Source organism: Cheilinus undulatus, linkage group 14, assembly GCF_018320785.1.
Source record: "Cheilinus undulatus linkage group 14, ASM1832078v1, whole genome shotgun sequence".
Classification (NCBI taxonomy): Eukaryota; Metazoa; Chordata; class Actinopteri; order Labriformes; family Labridae; genus Cheilinus; species Cheilinus undulatus.
In genome coordinates, this window is record NC_054878.1 from 11,007,685 (window position 1) to 11,032,334 (window position 24,650).

The 24,650-nt window shown below is 37.9% G+C and overlaps 2 protein-coding genes across 2 annotated transcripts in view; one reads left to right on the forward strand and one right to left on the reverse strand.

Annotated features, from left to right (window-relative positions):
* kif26bb (kinesin family member 26Bb) overlaps positions 1-3,685 on the reverse strand; it is a 46,697-nt gene extending 43,012 nt beyond the window's left edge. The window contains exons 1-2 of the mRNA XM_041806037.1: positions 3,626-3,685; positions 3,067-3,423 (exon numbers count right to left, since the gene is read on the reverse strand). Coding sequence (XP_041661971.1) covers positions 3,067-3,423; positions 3,626-3,685 — 417 coding nt within the window. The remainder of the gene's footprint in view (positions 1-3,066; positions 3,424-3,625) is intronic.
* A 7,523-nt stretch (positions 3,686-11,208) lies between these two features.
* Positions 11,209-24,228, forward strand: hnrnpub (heterogeneous nuclear ribonucleoprotein Ub). The gene is made up of 14 exons (XM_041806091.1): positions 11,209-11,784; positions 15,592-15,706; positions 17,956-18,035; positions 18,202-18,341; positions 18,512-18,611; positions 20,081-20,193; positions 20,472-20,735; positions 20,853-20,972; positions 21,064-21,192; positions 21,283-21,451; positions 21,560-21,835; positions 21,933-22,204; positions 22,354-22,488; positions 23,468-24,228. The coding sequence occupies exons 1-14, from the start codon at positions 11,415-11,417 to the stop codon at positions 23,516-23,518; spliced, it is 2,334 nt and encodes a 777-aa protein (XP_041662025.1). The 5' UTR covers positions 11,209-11,414; the 3' UTR covers positions 23,519-24,228.
* Positions 24,229-24,650: the final 422 nt, after the last annotated feature.

The following is a 24,650-nucleotide window of genomic DNA, read 5'->3' on the forward strand; positions in this document are numbered from 1 at the left end:
AGTATTTTTTTAGAAAATCAAAATTGAGTTTTAATGTCAAAATATGAGATAAAATTTAAAATCAAGAGTTTAAAATATCAAAAGATTAGATAAAAAATTTAACATTTTTAATCTAAAAGATCAATATTTGGGATTAAAAGTTGTATTTAGGGGTTGAAAATGTCAAGATATGAGAAAAAAAATTATAAATCAAGAAAATCAAGATAAAATTCAAAGTCATGAGTTTTAAAGGTCAATATATAGGATAAAATTCTAAATAATGAGTTTTCAATATCAAAATATGAGATAAAATTAAAAATATTGAGTTATAAAGGTGCAAAGATGGGCTAAAAATGTAAGATTTAAGATAGAAAAGGATATACTTGCAATTAAAATTCAAAGTTAGGAGTTAAAAATGTCAAAACGTAAGATAACATTCAATTTCATGAGTTTAAAATGTTAAAATATGACTTAAAAATTAAAATTGTGAATCTTAACGGTCAAAATATGAGATAAAAAGTCAAAACCATAACTTTAAGGCATAATTGTGAGATGCAAATTCAAAAATGAAAACACAAATTTCTTTTTCCACATTCCTGACCTTTTATCAAATTATTTTAACTATTTCTAATTCTTTTGACTTAACAAGGATATTTTTAATCATCATGGTTAAGTTTACATTGTTATACTGCAGGAAATCTGCAGACCTTATACTGGTGGGCCAGTTATAATAAAAATATGATATGATCCGGTGGGCCGGGTATAACTGTGCAATGGGCCAGATTTGGCCCCCAGGCCTTGAGTTTGACACCCCTGTATTAGACAATATTGTGATTGCAATTATGATATAATACACAAGTGGTAGGCTTGGTTGTCAAGAAAAATGCAGAGAATCTGATAGTTTTGAAGTGTGTTTTTCTCAACTCAAAACATATAAAAGTCAAGTAGCATAGAAAATACAAAACCTGAAGTTTTACTGTACTACTCTGGAATAACTTCATATTGTCCAAAAGATTTTTTTTTTCCTTTTCTAAAATAAAGGTACTTTGCCGGAGTGCAACAGCAGCACTATTGTAAACATAAAGACTTTCCTGCAGGCATTTTTGCAAACAAGAACAACTTAATACAAAATAAGTGCTTTTATGGGCTTACATGATTTGAAGGCCCAACATCGCAACTGAGATTAGAGTAATTGTGCAGCACTAGCTCACACCTTGGAAATAAAAACAGAAGTCCAAGCCAACCTGTTTTGGGAAATTTATTGGTTTTAATTATCAAATATTGCAGGAAAACTCACGCACATGGTCAATGACACAAATCAGCTAACAACATTTCGCTTCTTGTCACTTCTGCTCATATTTCAAAATGTTGCCAATGCATTTGGCAACATTCTCTAACGGTTAAAAATGTAAGTGAAGATCATTGCGTTTTTGTACCTTCTGATACCACTGATCATTAAAATGATCCAATTTGAGCATTTTTTAAATATATTAAAACATGCAGTGTGTAAAATTCAGCCACCAGGGGGCTCTCATCAAAAACAATAACAGAATGGCAGGCCAGCGCTGCACAGCTCTGCTGTTTGCCCGTTTTAAAATGAGGACTTTTGTTCTTTATAAACAGCACACCATAGCTTAAAAACAGAAAACCGACGTCCGTTCTGTTTTAATTCATAAATTTCTCAAAGTGACAGAGAAAGCGTTGAAATAGGCGCTTCCAATCAGCCAGGAAATGCGCAGCACATTCTGGGCACTTCCACATCAACATCACAAATTATAGCAATTTTCCCTTTTAGTGAGTGGTAAAGACAAAGCTTTATTAAATGACAAGTTAAAATCCTACTAGATAAAATCTAATGCTGAAATGACTGGACTTTCTAAAGGCTCATTTTTGCTGTAAAAAAACATATCAGTTGCAGCATCAGCCTCTACATTTTATCACTCTGGAAGCCATAAATTTACAGTTCCAATAGGTCTGCAGGGATCTACTTCACTGTAACTGTATTAAGATTAAGACTAGAAACTAGTAACACAAAATGTGTTCCAGCTCTGAAAGAAGTGCCTCTATACTATTGCTACATCCTAGCTAAACTCTACACTAGCAGCAGCCAGTGCTGTTGGCTTTCAGTACAACTAAACCCCAACCGCTGTCGCTTTGTTCTCCTCAAATGATGCTGATTGGTCAAGACCACTTTCAGACTGGCACAGTCGTTCCAGATTGGAGCTTTGCAAGATGGATTTGTCTGATGACAGACATGGAATCTGGCCAATCCATCTGCTTTGTAAAGTTAGGTATCCAGTTAGGAAGTCAATTACCTTCAGTTTTTAGCAGAAAACTCTAATATGACCCCACAGCGGTTCTACATGTAAAACAGTGGAAGTTTAAATTAGATAAATAGGATGCGATCAACAACATAAATTCTGAGATTTATTGCAATGTTAAAGTTGGTTTTCTAACTGAGGAGGCAACTTCACCCATGGTGCAAAAGTGTCTAAAGCCAAAAGGCATTCTGGGAAAACTATGTAGAAACTAAAATTAAAAACTACTTCAAACTAAAAATGTATTCTATCAGAAAAATAGAGCTGAATGAGTATTTGGGATTATCAGAACAATCAATTTTTTAACAACCTGTTACTGTTCGCTCTTATGGTGTCATTGAGGAATTCTAAGGCTTTTGGGGGGGGGCAGAGGACCTCTCAACAGACATTTTTTACAATAAAATCGTTTTATTTGTTATTTTTGCTATTTTAGTCACTCTTAGCCTCTTCTTTGGAGTCATAATAAATGTCTTAATTGTTAAAATCAGCTTAATTTAGGCCTAATTTTAATATTTAAAAATAAAGACTTAATTCGAGAGCGTGCAGTGGTATCATTGTATTTCTGTTATTGATCCAAATGTTACCTTTTAGCATCTTCTAAATTGAAGAAAAAGTCACGTGGAGTTTTATTAACGTCTACCTTTGATTCATACATTTATTAGATCGATATTTTCCCCTTGTAAGAACCCTCTAAGTGAGCGTCCTGATCTTCCGTGCATTCAGCCTCACTAACCTCCATCAGCTCCATCAGAGCGTCCCGGATACTGACCTTGTAGGAGAAGTGATGGTGCACCGCCAGACTCAGAGCCTGTTTCTTCAGAGCAACAAGGGTCGCTGAGCACTTCTCACAACACGCAACTTTCCTGTCAGACCTCCCAAAGCCGGGGTTCCTCGACATGCTGCCTCTGCTCAAAGTCCCGTTTCCAGAGGACAGGGAACTCCTGATGCTCCCTGTCAAGGTCCTGTATGACGGCACGGCTTCGCCTCTCGGCCACATATTCCGATACGGGTCGCCTTGGACACCTCCGGCACCCTCGGGCGCGGGGCGCTCTTTAGGTTGGCAGTCCTTCCCGGTGAGAGTTGATGGAAAGACGGCGGAGTCACCGTGATGGTGCACTTCTGAGTTCTGGGAGATAAATCAGGAGAAGTGGGGTGGATGTGGGCTTAGCAGCGGGAAATTAGATATCAATCGACGCGGGCAACTGTAACCACACCCAAATGTTTATCCTTCAGCGCAACAACATCACTCCTAAAAGAAAGTCCTTTAAGACACTCTACAAATGTTCAAATGTGAGGAAATGTCAGCACGATGGATAAAAGTGACTTACCTTCAGTGTTCCTCTGACCGAGGCTGTAAATCTGTCTCCTCTTCCAGTCAAAGATGACATGACAACTTGTTAATATTTAAAAAGGCATCCGAACAAAGGCATGGTGCACTTTTAATGGATTCAGACAAAACTCCATGGATGTGCAGCCTTTCACTCATCGTACACGACTGAGAAAATGATCTAAGTCAGTGCTGAGAGTTGAGGGAGCCTACTGAGAGTGATCAGGAATGATGAGAGTGAAGAAGAAGAAGAGGAGAGCGCACTGAAGAACACTTCATGAAATCACTCTCTTTATTAAACGTCCTCAGGGGGGCAGTAAAGAGCAAGTGATCAGACAACGAGGGAGCACGAGACCAGAAGAGTTTTTGTCTAGCCTATTTAGTTGCTTTTTCCCCTTGATAATAAGCTGAATACATGGCTGCATCTAATTTAATCCTATGTCAATAAAAAATAAATTACAACCCCAATTCCAAAAAAGTTGGGACGCTGTGTAAAATGTTAATAAAACAAAATGCAATGATTGCAGCTGTCATTAATCCGTAGTTTATTCACAATAGAACAAAACATATCAGATCTTGAAATGATATTTTTAACCATATTACAAAAAACATTAGCTCATTTTTAATTTGATGGCAGCAACACTTTGAAAAAAAAAGTTGGGACAGGGCCATGTTTACCATTGTGTAGCATTCCCTCTTCTTTTATGATATTGCTGGAGTTTTGGGAGAGGACTGTTGTCCCATTCTTGTTTGATGTAGGATTCAAGCAGCTCAGCAGTCCTGGGTCTCCAAGCGTTTTCTGTTGGTGGAAGGTGTGGACTGCAGGCAGGCCAGTTCAGCACCCAGACTCTTCTGTGAAGCCACGCTGTTGTGAAGGATGTGGTATGTGGTTTAGCATTGTCCTGCTGAAATAGTTAAGGCCTTCTATGAAAGAGATATTATCTGGATGGGAGCATAAGTTGCTCTAAAATCTCCAGCTACCTTCCAGCATTAATAGTAAGGCTGGGCAATTAATCGCAGATTAGATTAAATCGCAATATGGCGTGCTGCGATTTTCAAATCGCAGAAGTTGCAATATTTCTTTAACTTAAAATGTGTTAAATTACAAGTTAAAGAAATCAAATTTTTGCGTATTATGCAAACATTCAAGTGTCAATTTTTTTATAATGGTATAGGCCTACAAAAATTCTCCTTTTTGTGTTTTATGTATGTTTTTTCAATCAAAATGAGTGACATAAAAAGGATAATGCCCTTAAACAAAGCAAATGACATCACATTTGCAATATGAGCGAAAGTAGTTAGCTCATTCTATCTAAAACTGATGAAGGCTAGCGTTACTTCACAAAAGACCCAGCTGCGATCTCCAGCCTTACCTCCCCCACCCCAGCCACCTCCTTTATAGCTTAAAGCTTGTTGCACCCCCATATTCAGATTCATGCTACTATGGATTAATTGCTTCAGAAATAATTTCCTTGTTTTCAATACACATGGTCTTATTTATGGAATTGTTTACTTGTGAGTTTGTTGAAAAATACACAAGATTAACCCAAGAATAATCGCATATTACATCTCAATGGCAATATTTGGGAAAAAATTGCAATTAGATTATTTTTGCAAATCGTTGAGCTCTAATTAATAGTGCCTTTCCAGGTGTGTAAGCTGCCTGCGCCATAGGCACAAATGCAACTCAGTACCATCAGAGATGCAGGCTTTTGAACTGATAACAAGCTGGATGGTTACTCTCCCCTTTAATCCACAGGACATGGCATCTGTGGTTTCCAAAAAATAATTCACATTTTTATTAATCTGACCACAGAACAGTTTTCCATTTTGCCTCAGTCCATTTTAAATGAGCTTTGGCCCAGAGAAGACAGTAGCATTTCTGTATCTTGTCCACATACAGTTGAAACCAGAAGTTTACATACACTATATAAAAAGGCACATAAACTTTTTTTTCTCACCATCTAACATTAAATCAGATTAAACTTTTCCTGTTTTTGGTCAATTAGGATTACCAAAATTATTTCTATTTGCTAAATGCCAGAAAAATGAGAAAAGGATTTTTTTAGACAATTGTTATTACTTTCTTCAAAGTCAGAAGTTTACATACACTAAGATTACTATGCCTTTAAACAATTTGAGAAAGCCCAGATGATGATGTCATGTCTTTGGAAGCCTCTGATAGGTTTATTGACAACATTTGAGTTAATTAGAGGCACACCTGTGGATGTATTTTAAGGCACACCTCAAACACACTGCTTCTTTGTGTAACATCATGGGAAAATCAAAAGAAATCAGCCAAGATATCAGGAAGAGAATTGTGGACTTGCACAAGTCTGGTTCATCCTTGGGTGCAATTTCCAGATGCCTGAAGGTGCCACGTTCATCTGTTCAAACAATTATACGCAAGTATAAACACCATGGGAATGTTCAGCCATCATACCACTCAGGAAGGAGACGGGTTCTGTGTCCCAGAGATGAACGTGCTTTGGTCCGAAAAGTGCATCTCAACCCAAGAACAAAAGCTAAAGACCTTGTGAAGATGCTGGCTGAAGCTGGTAAGAGTGTGTCATTATCAACACTCAAACGAGTCCTGTACCGACATGGGCTGAAAGGCCACTCTCCCAGGAAGAAGCCATTACTCCAAAAGAAACATAAAAAAGCCAGATTACAGTTTGCAAATGCACACAGGGACAAAGACCTTAATTTTTGGAGACATGTTCTGTGGTCTGATGAAACTAAAATTGAACCTTTTGGCCATAATGACCATCGTTACATTTGGAGAAAAAAGGGGGAAGCTTGCAAGCCTAAGAACACCATCCTAACTGTGAAACATGGGGGTGGCAGCATCATGTTGTGGGGTTGTTTTTCTGCAGGAGGGACTGGTGCACTTCAAAAAATAGATGGCATCATGACGAAAGAACATTATGTGGAAATACTGAAGCAACATCTCAAGACATCAGCCAGGAAGTTAAAGCTTGGGCGCAAATGGGTTTTCCAAATGGACAATGACCCTAAGCATACTGCCAAACTGGTTACAAAGTGGCTTAAGGATAACAAAGTCAGTGTTTTGGAGTGGCCATCACAAAGCCCTGATCTCAATCCCATTGAAAATTTATGGGCAGAGCTGAAAAGGCATGTGCGAGCAAGGCGGCCTACACACTTGACTCAGTTACACCAGTTCTGCCAGGAGGAAGGGGCCAAAATTCCTGCAAACTATTGTGAGAAGCTTCTGGAAGCATATCCAAAACATTTAACCCAAGTCATTCAGTTTAAAGGCAATGCTACCAAATACTAATGAAATGTATGTAAACTTCTGACTCTCAAGAAAATAATAAAAAATTGTCTAAAAAATGATCTCTCTCATTATTCTGGCATTTAGCAAATAGAAATAATTTTGGTAATCCTAATTGACCAAAAACAGGAAAAGTTTAATCTGATTTAATGTTAGACGGTGAGAAAAAAAAGTTTATGTGCCTTTTTATATAGTGTATGTAAACTTCTGGTTTCAACTGTATGGCTTCATGGCAATTAATTGCAACAACACTTCCAAAAATGTAGGGATGGAGCAACAAAAGACTGAAAAAGTAAGTGGTACCAATGAAAAACAGCTGGAAGAACATTTTGCAGTGAATTAGGTTAATTGGCCACAGTTCAGACTGGGTATAAAAGGAGCACTAAGAGGCAGAGTTTCTCAGACGTAAACATGGGCAGAGGTTCACCAGTCTACTAAAAACTGTGTCTTAAAATTGTGGAACATCTGGAAAATTTTCCTCACAAGTTGCAAAGACTTTGAATATGTCACCATTTACAGTCCAAAAGATTCAGAGAGTCTGGAGAAATCTCTGTGCCAAAGTGAAAAGGCTGAAGGTCAGCAATAGATGCTCATGATCCTCAGACCCTCAGGTGACACTGCATTAAAACAGGCCTGATTCTGTACTAGAAATCACAGTATTTGCTCAGGAACACTTCCAGAAATAATTTTCTGTCAACACAGCTGGCTGTGCCACCAACAAATACAAATTAAAGGTGCATCATGTAAATAAGAAGTCATATGTGAGAGAAAACGATCCAGAAACAAGGACATCTTCTCTGGGCCAAAGCTCATTTAAAAGGGACTGAGGCAAAAATTGGAAAACTGTTCTGTGGTCAGATGAATTAAAATGATAAAATTAAATGGAAACCACTGTGTCCTGCAGACTGAAGAGGAGATATCACCGCACGGTTCAAAAGGTTTTAGAGCAACATGCTCCCATACAGACATCGTCTCTTTCAGAGGAGGACTACATCCATCGAGATGCGTTGCTGCCATCAAATTCAAAATATGTTAATATCTTTTTGAAATTAAAAAAAAGTCTCAGTTTCGACATTGAATACGTTGTTTATGTTCTATTGTAAATAAACATGGGTTTATGAGATTTACAAATCATTGCATTCTGTTTTTATTTACATTTTACACAGCACCCAAACTTTTGTGGAACCGGGGTTATGACCAAGAGAGGGTCACAAATGTGTAACCCTGCAAAACTGACGGACTGGCCACAGTCCATGTCTGTCATCAGAAGGAGCCATCTAGCAGAAGTTCAAGCTAAAATGTTTGCTCTCAGTCAGAATGACCAGGCTGATAAGTAACATTTGAGGAAAATGAGTCAGTAAGCCTGTAAACACAGCAGCCAGTAAAGAGATGAGCAGGGAACAGTGGCAGTTTTATCAAAATAGGGCACATCTTTATCAAAAGAAGAGCAGAAAGCTGGCCTGCAAGGTTTTCTTGGTGGAAAAGATGTTTTTGCTCTTCTCCAGTTCGGCTTCAGCAAAGGTTTAATTTACCATCTGGCTCCACTGATTGTAAACAATAGTAATGGTGACCTGTCCAGCTCACATTATGTATTTTACTCCCAGGCAGGTGCACATCTATTATATCAAATGTTTGTTTCTCTAATTAATATGAGCATTACATATTACAAACTTGATACAACAGAAGCATTTTTCACTAAAATCAAACGTGAGAATTTAAAAAAGAACATATTTAGGAATTTTATTTAAAAATGTGCAAAAACAGCACAGGAAATATTAGAATTTTTTTTTTTTCTCAAAAAACTTTTCATGCTTGTATACTTATAAACATCCAAGGGACACATTTGTAAATGATTACACTTTAATCCCTCTCTGTATTTTAAACCATTCCCCAGTATTTTCCATCTTCTAAAATTTGTCACTCCTGAAAGCCAAAGTTTAATGACAGAATGAAAATCAGTCTCGAACACGTTTAGGATTTTGTTTACAGTGAAGTTCATATGCAAATTTAAAATAAATGTTTTCATTTTTATATTTTTATTCATAGAAATAATTTATGTTTTTAAGTAATATTTTGTGGGTTTTTTGCATTTTTGATAAGATTTTTCCTCGTGAAAAGCATAAATTTGATTGAATTGATTTTAAGAACGATTCATCAGTTTCAATCCATATTTTCCTAAACAAGAGGACAAAATCAGTCTCAACAATTAAAATTAATGGCTCAGTATTTTTATTTTTGAGAAAACATTCCATGTTACAGCATCATTTCAGTAGTGACAGCAGTGTTCAGTGTGATAATAATTTGTCTGAACACTTAATTTTAATAAGAAAACACCAACAAATTATAGAAGGTATACATATTCAACCAAAGTACAGATCAGACCCACAAATGAAAATAAATCCTTTGTAATAAAGTCATATCAGATAATGGATGAGGACAGACCCGGTGCTGTCAAAAACATCGGGACTAAAAAAAATACATAGAATGTAACACAGGCTCTAGGTAGCCTATATTGATGGACTGTTGTTTCAGTTACAATGTCAGACTACTTAACAGCAATTTTTTTTCCTCATTATGACCAGTAACACCAGTGACACCAGTAACACCAGTAACACCAGTAACACCAGTGCATGAATTTGATTCAGCACTGTTTATTATAATATTTTGCTTTAACCCCTTAAAGCCTGTTGTATCATATTTGATACATACTTTTATGATAACTCTAATTAATATGATCCTAAATTACTAGAATACAAATCAGAAAAGTGGTAAAATGCCATCAAGTGGATTATCAGTTACAAAACCACCTAATGTATCAAATGAGAAACAAAAAATATATATGTTAAATTTTATGGAAATTTAGATTTTTTTTGGATTTCAGTAGACAGTAAAATAAATATTTCAGTTCCAAAAAATTAGAACTTTCTGGCTACAGTTTGTGTTTCCATCCTTTAATGGGTTAAAACTGCTCCAAGATGAATTGGTTTGACTTTCTCTATCATTGATATCCTCTTTACGTCAGAGAAGCAGGGTCTGTGAGGACAATGTATGGATGTTGATGGAATCAGTATAGTAGTTGTCTTTAATGCAATTAAAATGTGTGTTTAATCTGAATAAACTAACTTTCAGCGGGTGCTTTTACTGAGTGCCAACTCTGATCTTTGATTTTTATGCTAGACTTATGTAGTAAGTACAGTTGTACAGTTATGTCAGTGGTGTTACTCTGATGAGGATTATTTCTGTATTGTTGAATCAATTTGGTCACTTCTGGTGTGAAAATAATAACAGTTTTATTTAATTTTGCCACAAAGACAAGAAATAAGATAAGAAGGATTGTCTCTTAAGATTTCAATGATCATCTCATAAATGCTTTTATTTTTAAAGTAAAGTTATGATTGCAGTAACAAACCATTATCATTACGTGGCACGTTACACTAAGACTTAGAAGGTAATTAATATGCAATCTCCTTTTTTGCATTTCCATCATTCTGCTGTGACTCTGACTACATGTACTAAAGAGACTAAGACATATTTTGTCATTAAAAAAAACTCTTAATGTTACTAATAGGCTAAGGTAATACCAGTGACAAAAAAATATAGTGTTTACCATCTCTGAGTAAATGCCAAAAAAAGATTAAAAATCAGAAAGCCTTTATTAATACAAATTCACAAAGTCAATAAGTGATTTAATAATGTAAAATAAGTTAAAGTCTTAGAAAAAATATCTTTCAACCCTTAAAGTGCAAGTTTTTGTAGAATGACCTTTCTTATAGGATGTTGAATGAAGTTTGATGAAAAAAAAAAAAAAAAAAAAAAAAAAAGGTGACCCCAAAAGGTAGGAGGTAAGATAAACGAATACGTTTTAGATTAATTTAGATAAAGGGGTATAGATTTGAATGGTCATTATTTTGTTTCTAAAAATGAATCACAAACACGTCTGGTGTAATAATGTATTAAAATAATTGTGGTTACATGTTCAAAAATGAATTTTCTTTTCAATTAGACCAATTTTACAGTTGTTCTTTGGTTATGGAACCACCGATCACCAAAATCTTTAAAAGGCACACTCATCGTAATTATTGGCATCATCTTTTATGTTTACCTTACATTTGTGCAATCTTTTAGGCCCCTCGGTGCACAGTGCATTTAAGCAAAGGTGGCTTAATGGTAAAACCTACGTTTGCATCCGACTATGCCCCACTTTTTCACAACAGCGCTTTGTATGGGACTAGGTTAGTGATTACGGCAACGACAGATGGCTGGCGTGCTATATAAGCAAGCTGCGTTGCTTTCTGGGTAATTACGGTAGGAGACGTCATCCTCCCCCACACCGCAGGCTCTGCTCAGCTTTTAGCCGGCGAAAGATTGGTTGGACGGTACGGGTGCCATTTGGCGCAGTTTTGAGCAGTAACCGTTAACAAAGGGCGTCCAGTTATTTATTCGTCGTCGTCTCCTTTGAATTTTATTTAATATATTTACCCGTCGAAGAATCACAATGAGCTCAATCAACGTCAAAAAGCTGAAAGTCAACGAGTTGAAGGACGAGCTGAAAAAGCGTAATCTTTCGGACAAGGGGCTGAAGGCCGAGCTGATGGACCGCCTGCAGGCCGCACTAGACGAGGAGGCTCTCTCCGGAGACGCTCCGCTGGACCAGGACGCTGCTGGGAACGAGGCCGCCGATATGGGAGAGGAAGAAGAAGGCGACGGCCAGGCAGAAGAAAGCATGGAGGCCAACGAAGACGAGGAAGAAGAAAATGGGGGCTACGGCGGTGAGGATGAAGAGATGGGAGAGGGGGAAGACGACGAGGACGGCGTGGAAAAAATAGACGCAGAGGATGGTGAGCCCGCGGACAAGGCTGCTGAGGGTGAGTCAAAGTTGTTGGTTTAAAAATGTGACTGGTTGGATGGACTGTGGCTGGATGTCGGTTTTTTGCCATAGCGCTAATGTAACCGCGGGAGGGAGCCGGCTGGGAATGACCATATTTAAATGCGTAACGTTAACCATGTAGCAGCGTCCATGTTTGAGCTAGGTAGCGTGACCTCACTAGGCTAGCAGGCGTTAGCAATTAACCGTTACAATTAGTCGGTAAGCTAATTCAGCATTAGCATCGGCCACCGCCTTAAAGAGCTAAAATTAATCATTTCGTTATGCTAGTCACCCACAGTTCCGTTAAAATGTCTGTATTTGCGCTGTTTCGCTATAGTATGATATTATAACTTGGAGTAGCCACGTGAAAAGTGAGAAAAAAACGTTTCTACATAGTTATGTCTTAGTTTTCCTTTCGCTTGTTTTAGCATCGTAGCCGGTGAGCTAACGTCATTTCTTTGTCCGCGGTGCAGTGCTGCTAGCTGATGAGCCGGCTAGCTAGTTCAGTGTTCCCGCATTGACTGGCGATTCTACTAGTGGGGAAAAGACATGCTAAGGCTGCGAATAATTTTAGATCATGACACGCCATAAGGCAAAAACTAGATGTTTAAAAGATTGAAATTTTGCATTTCCGTGATCATATCTAATGGAGCTCGACAATGCGGTTCCGGAAGTGAAAATGCCATTAATTTCTCCGTAGTGGATTTGATTATGGCCATACTTTTAGGGCCATCCAAAGAACATTTACTATGAGCCGTTTGAGTGTTAAGTGTTTGAGATGTGAGTGCTCCCGTAGACGGCACAAATTCGTGGAACATCAGACTCGTTTCAGAGGAACATGGTTTATTCCCAACTTCGGGCGAAAGAACTACATTACCCATAATCCCAGAGTGTATTTGAGGTTTCCGACTGGTGGAGTCTGCTGTTACCATGGAATTGCTTGCTGCCCCCGCCAACTGGCTGTTGATGACGACAGCATGTATATATTATATCAAACACTAAAAACTGAATGATATATTTAAACATAGTTATTTACAATATACACCATAATAACGATGAATAGATGGAGGTCTGAGTGCATCATGAGTGATTAAAAAGCCCAGAATGGGTTATGGACCATGGAATGTGTAGGTCAGTTCAATATTGATAAAAGTATAGCCTATACACAGTTCTCTACTTTTGCCCTTTTCTGTTTTCCAATCACGATTTCACATCAATACTAGGGTGTTTTGTCTCAAGTAGCTGATTGACTTTGATTCCTAATTAAAAGTATCAATTAAAAGGATAAGGGATGCATGGTATAGATTTTTGCTAATATCCAACATGCCGATGTTGACAAGTAATTTTGGCCAGTAGCGTTACTGATGTTTGAATTTATTTTAGACCTAAAACTTCAGTCCTGAAAACAAATCTTTTAAAGTTTATTTTATTATTTAAGACACTTTTAAGTGCAAGGAATCATGATTAATCAAAGATTTCAACCAACATAGGTCTGTCAGTCCAGCTTGGAACTCCTCTGAATTATGTGTTGATGGTAAATTTTTATAACTAAATAAATTTGTAAGTATTGGTGGAAATTTTCATATTTGCCGATACTTATAATTCAGTTTACAGGCTTATATCTGCCAATATGGTTTGGTTTCATGATTAAAGTATTGATAAAATGATCTCAAAAGACAAAGCAATATTGACCCTCAGGCCCTCCTTTATAAAAATCCTTTAAAAAAATCACACTCTCCCTCTTTAAGCCCTTTTAGGACATTGAGTATATTTAAAAGTATTGAAAATGAATGAAAAAAACTTTTTTTTTTGTCCTTAACTCCAGTCCTAGTCATGCATAGCCAATATGAATTAATTTTCATAGTTTTATCCCTATAAATGCCACTTTATTTACACAATGCCAATTTTTTTTTACACAAAAGAATGAATTATATTCAATTTGATAAATGCAAAGCAGGTTTTTTTTTTTTGTGCAGGGATTATCAGTCTGGGATATGTCAATGATTAGCTTAGCTCTAACACTGATTTTGACGGACTATTCAATTTTGTGTAGTTGCAAAAAAGGGGGGAAAAGGGCTCTCATTTTAAGCCCTTTTAGGACATTGGATATATTTACTTTTTAAATTTTAGGTCCTTAACTCCAGTCCTTGTCATGTATAGCAAATGTGAATTAATTTTCATAATTTTAACCCTGTTACTGTCACTGTTATATCCGATCAGTTCAAACAAGGTCATTATGTCCCACAATGCCTCTCTGCAAACATTGAAAAATGGCAAACTTTGGCAAAAAATTTTTGTGTGCAAATATTTTTACCTCTGAATGACAGAATCACAGAGAACTTGACAGGATTTCTTATTTCTGTATTGCAATTGCAGTAGAATGAAATAAGTGGTTTTAATGGTAGTCAATGAGGCCTAAAAGGGCTTTAGGAGAGAAAATGTGAATATTTTGTCTACACGGTCGAAAATTCTGGCAACACAGTGTGAATAATGACATTTTAAAAATTTATTAAAAAATGAACATCTTTGTCAAATATCATCATCTTAGCATGATAACTGCCAAAGTAAGAGCAAAAAATACAATTTAAAAATCCCTAAAAAGGCTCTAGGAGGGCTTGAGGGTTAATATGGTCAACTCAAACTTTGACTAAAAAAGTCCAAACACCAGTTTGTCCATGAGGAAGATCAGGCTAAAACTAGTCAAATTGTTATCTAATGATTAACAAAACTACAAAAAGTGTTACTTTTTTTCAAGCCTAAAGACTAAAACTTAAAGAAGTGTAATGCATTTGTATTCATTTTACAATGTGGCTGATAAAATTACTTTCAAAAAAGTTGTTTTCATTGACTAAAACTGGACTGAATATTTGGATTTTTTTCCACTGAAAGTATACTTAATTATAAAGGTTAAAATGACTTTGATATGACTAACACTAAAAGGTGTTTTAATCTAAAGACTAAATTCAATTAAACTGCCAAAATTAACTCTTTAATTGAGTTCTTGTAATGGGAAATTTACGTCTAGAACCAGAGCTGCCAAAAAATGCAGTCACTGTTGAGCTCCATAAGAACATGTATTTGGACACAAAATGATCAATCTACCAATTTAACTCAAATTTGAACCTCTAACTTTAGAAATGGTGAGGTTACATGGCTACGGATGGCCTGCCAGCCTTGGTGTATCTTAAATTTAACAAGCTGGGAACACTTGAACTAGCCGGCCCTAGCGATGCAGAAGATGGGACCGGCGCTGAAATGCGCGTAACACAGTTAGTTCATACATGGATTGAATTGGATTGCCGTCTTGTTCGAATTAACTTCGACCGTGTGTTGATTTACGACATAGACCAGAAGTTATCAGGGTAGCATATTGGGAGGGGGTATCCAACATTTACATAGTTCTCATTTCCTTGCATGATGCAGTTGTACCACATCACAACAGACTTGCTCTCTTAATAAAACAAACATTTATGTAATTTTATTCCAAGCCACTGTTTTAGGCTTAATGTCCCTTTTTATTTTGAAGAGACTTGTTTTTTCCAGTCCCAGCCAACCTAATTTACAATGTTTTATTTTGACCAGCTTACATTATAAATAGTCACTGGTCATTAGGGCTGTTTAATTTCTGCAGTATGACTGTGTTGTTTAAGTGTAATCATGAGGTGTTACCTCTTAACTTAATGATGATTCTAGTCGACACACTGTAACTAATGAACGGGCTTTGTGGGCCAGAACCCCACTGCCAGTCCGACCTCTCTCCATAAAAAGGAGCACCTCATTCTATATCTTTGTTCTATTTTCAAAGGGGATGCGGACAAAGACACGAATGCTGATCAGAAGAATAAGAAGGGTGTTAAGAGACGCCGGGAGGAACATGGAAGGGGCTACTTTGAATTTATTGAAGAGAACAAATACAGCTGGTAAGGATGGGACAGAGCGAAAATGGCCTTCAGCATCCCTGAAGCGCCATACATAGCTTTGTTTAAAATGTATTGGCTTTAAGTGCCAATGCACATAACTAGCAAGAGGAAGACCCTCATTTTTAGGTAAACTATTTAATAATAAACATACTTTTCACACACATGATTTGAGGGTCATCCCTGACTACTTAAGGAGCCTTACCATTTATCTTTTACAGTGCCCACTCACATTTGTGTCTTTTATGGACTGCATTCTGTAGCAGAAGTGCAACTTCCAGTCTATGAACTGTCACATCTGTTCCTCATGCCACTTATTGTTTTGCAAAGCCCATTGTGTCCTCAAGGTGAATCAAGGCTGCTCAAAGACAACAAACCCAGAGGAAAGTAGCAGATGTGCACCTTTGAATGAAGGGGGAGGGTGGGAGGAGTAGCTGAGGCGTGGGAGGAGGGTCAATTACTGCAGGGTAGGAAACTTCCAGTCTGTTTGGATCGTCCACGGAGGAGCTCGCAATTGACCGTCCATCGTTTTGCCTCGCTATGGTCCCTTTTTTCCCCCGTTTTGTTTGGTTGTATGATGTCAAAAATGCTATTTCTGTTCCATGTATCATGTCTTCTGTGTCTTGCCATGAAGTGAGAGTGTGGATGTGTTTGGAGGTTCTTTTCTACCCCTACGCAGTGACATCAAGCATGTGTGTTTGTTAGTGTGTGTATGTGTGCATACATATACCCACTCTTGGTCAGTATTTTGTTTTTATTGCGCTGTTGACGGACTGTACTATCAGAAAATACATCCCCTTTTATTCAGTATATTCATTTTAATTAGTGCTGCACAATTTGGTAATGTCTGATTGCAATTATACTGAACTGTATTGTGTTGATGGTGTTGTATAAATGGTACCATGAGTCTATGTGCTTGGTAATCAAGGAAACTGTAGAGAATGATAGTTTTGACATGTTTTTTTTTTTCCTCAACATACTAATATTGAGTAGCATGGAAAAAATACACCTTAAGTATTTAGATCACTGCTTCCAATCCAGCTTAAACAGTTTTTCCTTTTCTAAAACTAAAGATACTTAATACTAGCACTATTGTAAACCTAAGGCCTTCATTGAGGTATTTTTTTAAACCTTTAAAGTACTAGTTAATACAAATATTTTTGCAGCCTTTTGTTCAGTGTTCTACGGTAACTATTTTCGACTAATTGTGCAGCACTAATTTTTAAGGACAACTTTGGGACTCTTATGTATGATGAGGATGCAAGGATCAGTGCAACATGATTTTTCATGTTTTTCCCCCCAGACTTACTTCCTACAAACAAATCTTTTTTTCTTAAAATATCTTTTGTATTGTTTCTAGTTCAAACTGTAGTTTTTTTCCCCAACTTTTTGAATTTTTAACATTATGTTTTAAAATGAGAAGACTGGGCAGCCATTAGAGCATCAGCCAATGAACTTTATAACACTTTCTTTGAGCTCCAACCCTGAAACTGTCATCCAAATCACACCACAGCAGCCATTTGTACAGCACTTATGGCTGATTGAGGACAAACACACCAACAGGATTCTCTTGAGATGAACATGAACCCAAAATAATTATAGTACACCACTGGGCTTAGATCATCCCTTGATGTTGAAAGATCCTTAAGCACTGCTGAAGGTAAACCATCAGCATTCTTACTTGAACTTCCCTTTACATGTACAGGAGCTTAAGCTACAGAGTTGGTAAGTTGCTGTGGCTCTCACCTCTCCAGTTGCTTTTTTTGAAACAGCAGGATATGTTGATGTGCTCTACAGAACGGTGTGTAAGTCATGACTTTTTCATTGAGAATTCCACACATGGGAAGTTAAATATAACTACACCCACTATCACTTTTACTGACCCCACAGCAATCCTTGAGATCATAAACACAGCTCTCTCTGGCCTCAAAGGACTTTGATTTGATCACTTTCAAAAGTGGATAGTCTCACATCTTAATACCAGAGGAGGTGCTTTCTGTCTGTGTATCTCTCACGTTTTAGATTTCGCTGGATACTGCAAGGTAAGTGTTGTCTGCCAAGGCCCACAATACAGATGACTATCCAGAATGTTTGGAGGCCCATTTGCCAATTTCTCAGTATTTTTGTATTGTTTTCCTTTACCACATCTCTTCCCAATTGTTTTCAGCAAGTGGTACCAAGGAATCTGTGTTGTTTGTAGCTACGCTATGACGTGAATCATCTAATTGTGACTGGTTGGTATCTCCTTTCAGGGCCTCATTTAAGTCTCCTGTGCCACCCCTGGAGGAAGAAGATGAGGACCTTGACGACACTAAAGTCTGCCTTGACAACTGTAAGTGATCTCAGTGTTGCAGTAGTTATAGTATATAGTAGTTATAATGATGTTGAAGATATTCTAACATTTTTTCAACTTGTAAAGTACAGTAGGTCTGTCAAAGCTCAGTTGAATGATAGCCAGCTGCTATGTATACAATGTGGTGTTTTCTTTTGTGCTCTAGACAACAGCGACCTGCACTTTAAGGTGTCTCGGGACCGATACAGTGCCTCATCTCTTACAATGGAGAGCTTTGCTTATCTGTGGTCTGGAGGCAAGGCTACTTATGGTGTGAACAAGGGCAAAGCCTGCTTTGAGATGAAGGTAAAATAATAGCGCTGACAACGATGCACTCTTTCTTTTCTAACTTAGGTGCTTTTAAACCCCATAGTTTTTCATTTATGTTCTTTAAATTCTACATTAATTTAGAAAGATTAAGAGAATAATCGAAATGACTTGATGATTTTCACTCACGTTTTGCTTCATTTCAATAGATTACAGAGAAAATCCCAGTGAAGCACATTTCCAGCAAGAACATGGAGATTCATGACGTGCAGGTCGGCTGGTCCCTGGCAACTGGAACTCTGCTTCTTGGTGAGTAGCTTTTATGTTTAAGCTCTGTTATTTACTTATAGCAAGCCAAAGGCGGTGATATTGTCAGCTCTCCACTTCCTCTCTGCAGCATTTGTTCTGCTAATGGCCAGAAAAAAAATCCTCAGTGGTCTCATATCTACTTTTTTTTTTTTATACGCAAACCATAAAGAAAACATAGTTTTAGCTTTAGGTGTATACCATACCTAGTTTTGTTTCCTTTTTTCATGCATAAAACAGTGAAAGTTAGTCCAAACAATTGGTGTTCTTTAATCATGCAGTCTAATAAAAGGATCAGACATTGTATTGTGTTTAAACTTGGTTGGGTGTTGCATTAATTGGATTTTGGGAATGTGAATTTCACTTTGAAACTATGAAGTACACGATAATGTTGTCAAAGCATGATGCTTTAATAACAGTAGAAACTTAACTGCAGCTTCTGTGATCCACTGAGGAAGTTCATCCTGAGAGGTCCCCCTAGTGTTTAATAAGCTGCATGGCATGTTAATATAAAATGGCTGCAGCTCTGTCTGCATCGCAGTAATGGTGGCTGGCCTGATGCCCACATGGATGATTCATACACTGTTGCAAAGTCCAACTGACTGAGGTGTGGCTGCTGTGCTATATTCCTGTTTTTGTCTGTAAAAGGTACAAAATGTAGAGGTTCACACTGAAATGTCTAATTTTAAAAGGATTAAACCAGTGTTATATATTTGTAGATGTAACTATTTGATGAAACGCAAGTACAGGAGTTTTCAAAGCCTGAGAAATCCTCATTTTGATAGTTGTAATGTGACAGGTCTGTCACTGTGGCCACCTTGACAGACTTTACAAAATCTTTCTTGCATTAAAAAAAATCTGTGGCTAACTAACATTCAAAAAAGTCAGAGCTGAAAGCAGAAAATGAGAGTGAGATCTTAAATAAATATTAGCTTCAATATTTATATATTTTAAAGCATTGGTGTAGCATGTGCCAAAACCTACGTAATAAATGACTTTTTTGCCATAGAATTAAAAATAGGACTATATGCAACTGTCTTAAGGACTAGAGTAATTAGAACTGTTAAGAATACACATTTATATGAATTAATTTTGCCATAAATGTAGTGTCACCATTGTGGGAAATGATTTGGCTTTTGTTTTAAAAAGCATACCTTGCCATATTTAGACTTAGAATGTATTGATAGACTTTATATATACTGAATAAAGTTGATCTGCTGCTGCACACAGTGGATGTCACTCAAGATGGCTCTTGTAGCATGAACAGTCGTTCTTTGTCTCCAGAGTGAACTTCACTCACTTTCATGTCCTGAAAGTTAAACCATTCAGTTTAGTTTTCATCATAATCATGGGCACATTCAGTCACAACCAACACATAATTCCCTACTCCTTTTGGCATCATCTATTGTTTTGACAGCCCCCTGGCAGTTGAATTAACAAATTGATGGATGTCTTTTCCCCTTTGTTTTTAGGTGAGGAGGAGCACTCCTATGCATATTCTGGGAAAGGAAAGAAGACCACCAACTGTGTGACTGAGGACTTTGGAGAAACCTATGAGGAAAATGATGTCATCTGTTGCCTTATTGTAAGATATTCTGACTTGTTTTACACCATGACAGTAGATGAAAACCAAGCAAAAGTAGCATTACTAACCAAGTGTGTCAAAGATGGCAGCAGGGTAATTCCATATTGAACAAGCTGACTGAATGCTTTTAATGCACAAAAAAATGTGAGGAGCCTTGTGTAATTTATCAGGAGTTTCACATATTACCAGAGAGCATAAAGTTTAATTTGTGGAACAGATTTTTTTTCTTTTACCCTAACAACAGAAAATGAAGCGTAACACTCGTAACTCTTTTTTAGGACTTTGAGGGCGATGAGTTTGTGTTGTCCTTTGCAAAGAATGGCGGAGAGCCCGCTGTTGCCTTTGAGGTCAGCAAGGACAGCCTGAACGGCCAGGCCCTTTTCCCCCATGTCATCTGCCACAACTGTGCTGTGGAATTCAACTTTGGCCAGATGGAGACTCCTTATTTCCCTAAGTATGAAGGATACACCTTCCTGCAGCAGATTCCCGTGAAGGACAGAGTCCGCGGGCTTAAGGGGCCACAGACCAAAGCTGACTGTGAGGTAAGAGAACCATTATGTAAAGAAGCTCTCAACAGGTTTCCTCATTAGGAGGGAATTTTATATGAAAAGTTCGCAGTCCTAGGAGACTTTAAATTAAGATCTTTGTATTTCATGCAGATCGTAGTGATGGTTGGCCTGCCAGGCTCAGGGAAGACTACTTGGGTGAAGAACCATGTCCAAGAGAACCCTGGAAAATACTACATCCTGGGCAGTGACACCATTGTGGAAAAGATGATGGTAGGTTCTGGCACACATGTTCAGAATTGCTAAAACATCCACCAGTAAAACTCAATTTTTGATTTCATGTATTTCCTCATGCGTAAAATAGATCAGCAGTCTAAAACGCCAGTCCAAAGACATCACAAAGCTCACCGCCATTTCCCAGAGAGCACCACTTTTCCTGGGGAAGTTTATTGAAATCGCTGCTCGCAAAAAGAGAAACTACATCCTGGATCATGTAAGTTATCAGTGTGTTTATATTGATTGAGAGTGTTACACAGGTCTGGAAAGCCTAAAGATGACTGAATATCCTTCTCTTCTCCCTCAGACAAACCTGTCTGCCCCGGGCCAGAAGAGAAAGATGTGCTTGTTTGCAGGTTTCCAGCGCAAGGCCGTGGTGGTCTGCCCCTCTGATGAGGACTACAAGAAGAGAGTGCAGCAGAAAACTGAGAGCGATGGCAAAGAAGTGCCTGAACATGCTCTGCTCAAAATGAAAGGTAACATGTAGAAGCTTTGGCTGTAAAGTGTGCCTGCAGGTTTTCTCTTTCTGCAGGGATTTAAGTTGTTTTTTTTATCTGACATCTCGCTGTTCTCTTTTGTTACAGGCTTCTACTCTCTGCCTGAGGCGGGAGAGAGCTTCAACGAGGTCGTCTTTGCTGAGCTGCAGAAGGAGGAGGCAGCGAAACTGCTGGAGCAGTACAAAGAAGAAAGCAAGACAGCTCTGCCAGCTGAGAAGAAACCCAACCAGGGAAGCACAACACCAAAGAGAGGCGGAGGCCTGCGTGGTGGCCGAGGAGGCAAGAACCAGTTTGGCCGTGGTGGACCAGGACAGAGAGGTGGTAGCCGTGGAGGTTTCCAGAACAGAGGCAACTTCAGAGGAGGTAATTTTGATGATGATGAATTGGATGTAATTTAAAGTAATTTGGATAACTTCTAATCCAACAGCGTTAACTTCTGGTGTTTCTGATCTCTCTGCAGCTCCTGGCCCTCGTGGAGGCTTCAACCGTCCACCTCGTGGCTTCCTGCCTCCCCCACCTTTCAGAGGAGGATTCCCCAGTCGTGGAAACTTCAGCAGGGGTGGCCACATTCCCAGTCTGGGTGGATCCCCCCGTGGTGGACCAATGAGGGGTGGCAGCATGGGACCTAGAGGGGGACCTGTGAACAGAGGTGGCCCAATGCACCGTGGGAACATGAACAGAGGAGGTGGAGGCAACATGAACCGTGGTGGAAGCAGGGGGCATCCTGGACAGGTGGGTTTGAAAACCTAAGATGTTGTAGATCATTTTCTTCTGATGCTATATGAGGAAAAATACCTCTAATCATTGCTCCACAGATGTCTGAATACTTTGTTATTCGCTGCAAAATTTTTTTGCAAATTTTTTTGTGTGTGTGTGTACAGTTCCATCAGAGAGGTGGCAGCCGCGGCAACTTCGGCAATAAAAATGGCAACTTTGGTAACAACAGGAGCGGCGGCTTTGGCAACAGGAACGGCCTGGACAAGGCTCAAGCCTTCAACCAGAGCTGGCAACAAGGGGTCAGTATTTCTACAGTTTAGGAGAGAAGAATTTTAAGATCAGAGCAGAGATCACTCAAACTGTTAGTGTTTTATATGAAAGAGGAAGTGCAGTGTTTCCCCTTCAAATTACATGGCACAGTACCAAGTAAAACAATTTCTAGCAGGACTAAACTCACTAAATGGTTACAGGGTTACTCTTAAAAATATCAAAGTCCAGATAATACAAATGAGTCCACATTTTTTATCTATAAATAAACATCATCCCAGGGATACAATTGTTTAACGATTTGTGTAATTTGAAACTTTGCATTTAAACTGAAGATTTTTAGATCTAGAAGTTTCTCTTTCTCATGATATATGTTGCACATAACTGATATAATATATTGACCTGTGATTGGGTTTTTTTCTAAATTTAAAAAAGTAAGATTGCTTTGCATACTCTTAAGCCCAATTCTTACCACAAAACTTTTTACATTTATGTACTTAAAAGTAAAGCGTGCTTTTAGTCTTTGTAGCGGCTGCATTGAGTGCACCATAAATAGAAGTGAATTTACAATAGCATTATGTCTCGTGCAATATGTGATGGTGACATGTTTCTCAGTACTTTATACTAGTAAATATTGTTTTTTATTTGTTTGTTTTTCAATGAAAGAGTATTTAATGGTTCATCTGGAGTGTATGCCCCATTAACAGTAGCCCGTTGTCCAAGCAAGCAGCCCAGGTTTAAATCTGACCGGCTGTGGCTTAATGTCATTTGCCACTTTCTCCCCCTGATTTTCTGCACTATCCACTGAAGACAAATCCCAAAATGTGTTTCAAAAAAGTGCATCTTGTAAATCACATTTTGTGATATTCAAAGATTGGCTGCATTTTTTTTGTCCTACTGTTTTAGTTAAAAGTAAGTTATTAAATACCAAATACTTGAACATCTGAGGAAATGCTTTGGAGCTGTTTCCTGTACAAGTAAAATAATTAACTTTATGTGTTTTCTATGCAGTTCTGGAACCAGAAGCCGTGGAGCCAGCAGTACCAGCCTGGATATTACTGAAACACTTGTTTTTAAGGACTGGTGGCCCAAACAGAGATCCACCACAAGCCACGGATCATCCCTCCACCCCACACTTTTATTTTCTTTGGTTGATCCCACTTTTAATTATCTTAAACCCCCAAAATAGTGAAATAGTGTTGAGCAACAACATTCCACATCAGAGAGGAGACCAGACTCATCTGAGTGAAACTGAAGCTCTGTATATCTTTATACACAAATGACATGGGCTAACTTTCACACAATCAATTATCCATTTTGTTGTATATTTTATTACCTGTTTGCACCACTTTTAAACAATATGCTTTTAAAGAAAACATGTTTGTAAAACCAGAAGTGGAAACATTTTGCCAGCCCAGCATCATGTTCAAGATTTGTTTTATTTTAATTTCAATTTTTTTTAAGGTTGTGCATTTTATCTGTGCTGTGGTTTTTGTTTTGCTTTTTTATTACAAATTGTAAATATTTTTTTTGTAGTTTCTATTCCAAATTTGAAAATAACGGTAATGATTGAAAGGATCCTTGGCTTATTAGTGGGGCGCATGGTAGGTGATTATATTGTTAGACTGTGTGTGTCAATATAGTCCTCTGTCAGTCATTTAAACTCAATCAACTGAACTACAGCAAACTTTTCTGTTTTGTTCCCAGTATCAAGCCTGTAACCTAAACTCCATAGACCTACAATAAACAACTCGTTGGCTTTTTTTACATTCTTCCTGGCTTATGACTTTTGATTTAGTTCAAAGGTGTGTAAAAGACCTTTGAGCGGGCGATGCCCCTGTTTGCTATTTCAAACGGCGTGGACATCGGCCCACAACAACCCAAGTTTACGCCTCTTTACTGAAGAAGTAATCCCTCCACAGTCCTGTCTTTGATGTCTTTTCTATTTCTAAGTCATCCCTGTGTACAACGCTTTGAGAAAGCATTTTGGCCAAGCCATTTTAAGGGTATTAGTAAGCCATTTTACTGCTAAAGCTACTGCATTTTGCCTTTTAATATATCTTATCCTAATATACTTTAAATTTCTATTCCTATAGCTGTTATTACCCACTTTGTTTTTAAAGAAGGAGGCAGGATCTTGGCTTTTGTGTGCAGCAGACTTCTGAACTAAGCAAGCACTGACCAGTCCTACATA

Coding starts and splice junctions, on each gene's coding strand:
- hnrnpub (XM_041806091.1), top strand. CDS start 11,415: ATGAGCTCAATCAACGTCAAAAAGCTGAAAGTCAACGAGTTGAAGGAC. Junction 18,612..20,080: donor AACTGGAACTCTGCTTCTTG/GTGAGTAGCTTT, acceptor CTTTGTTTTTAG/GTGAGGAGGAGCACTCCTAT. Junction 20,973..21,063: donor CCATTGTGGAAAAGATGATG/GTAGGTTCTGGC, acceptor TGCGTAAAATAG/ATCAGCAGTCTAAAACGCCA.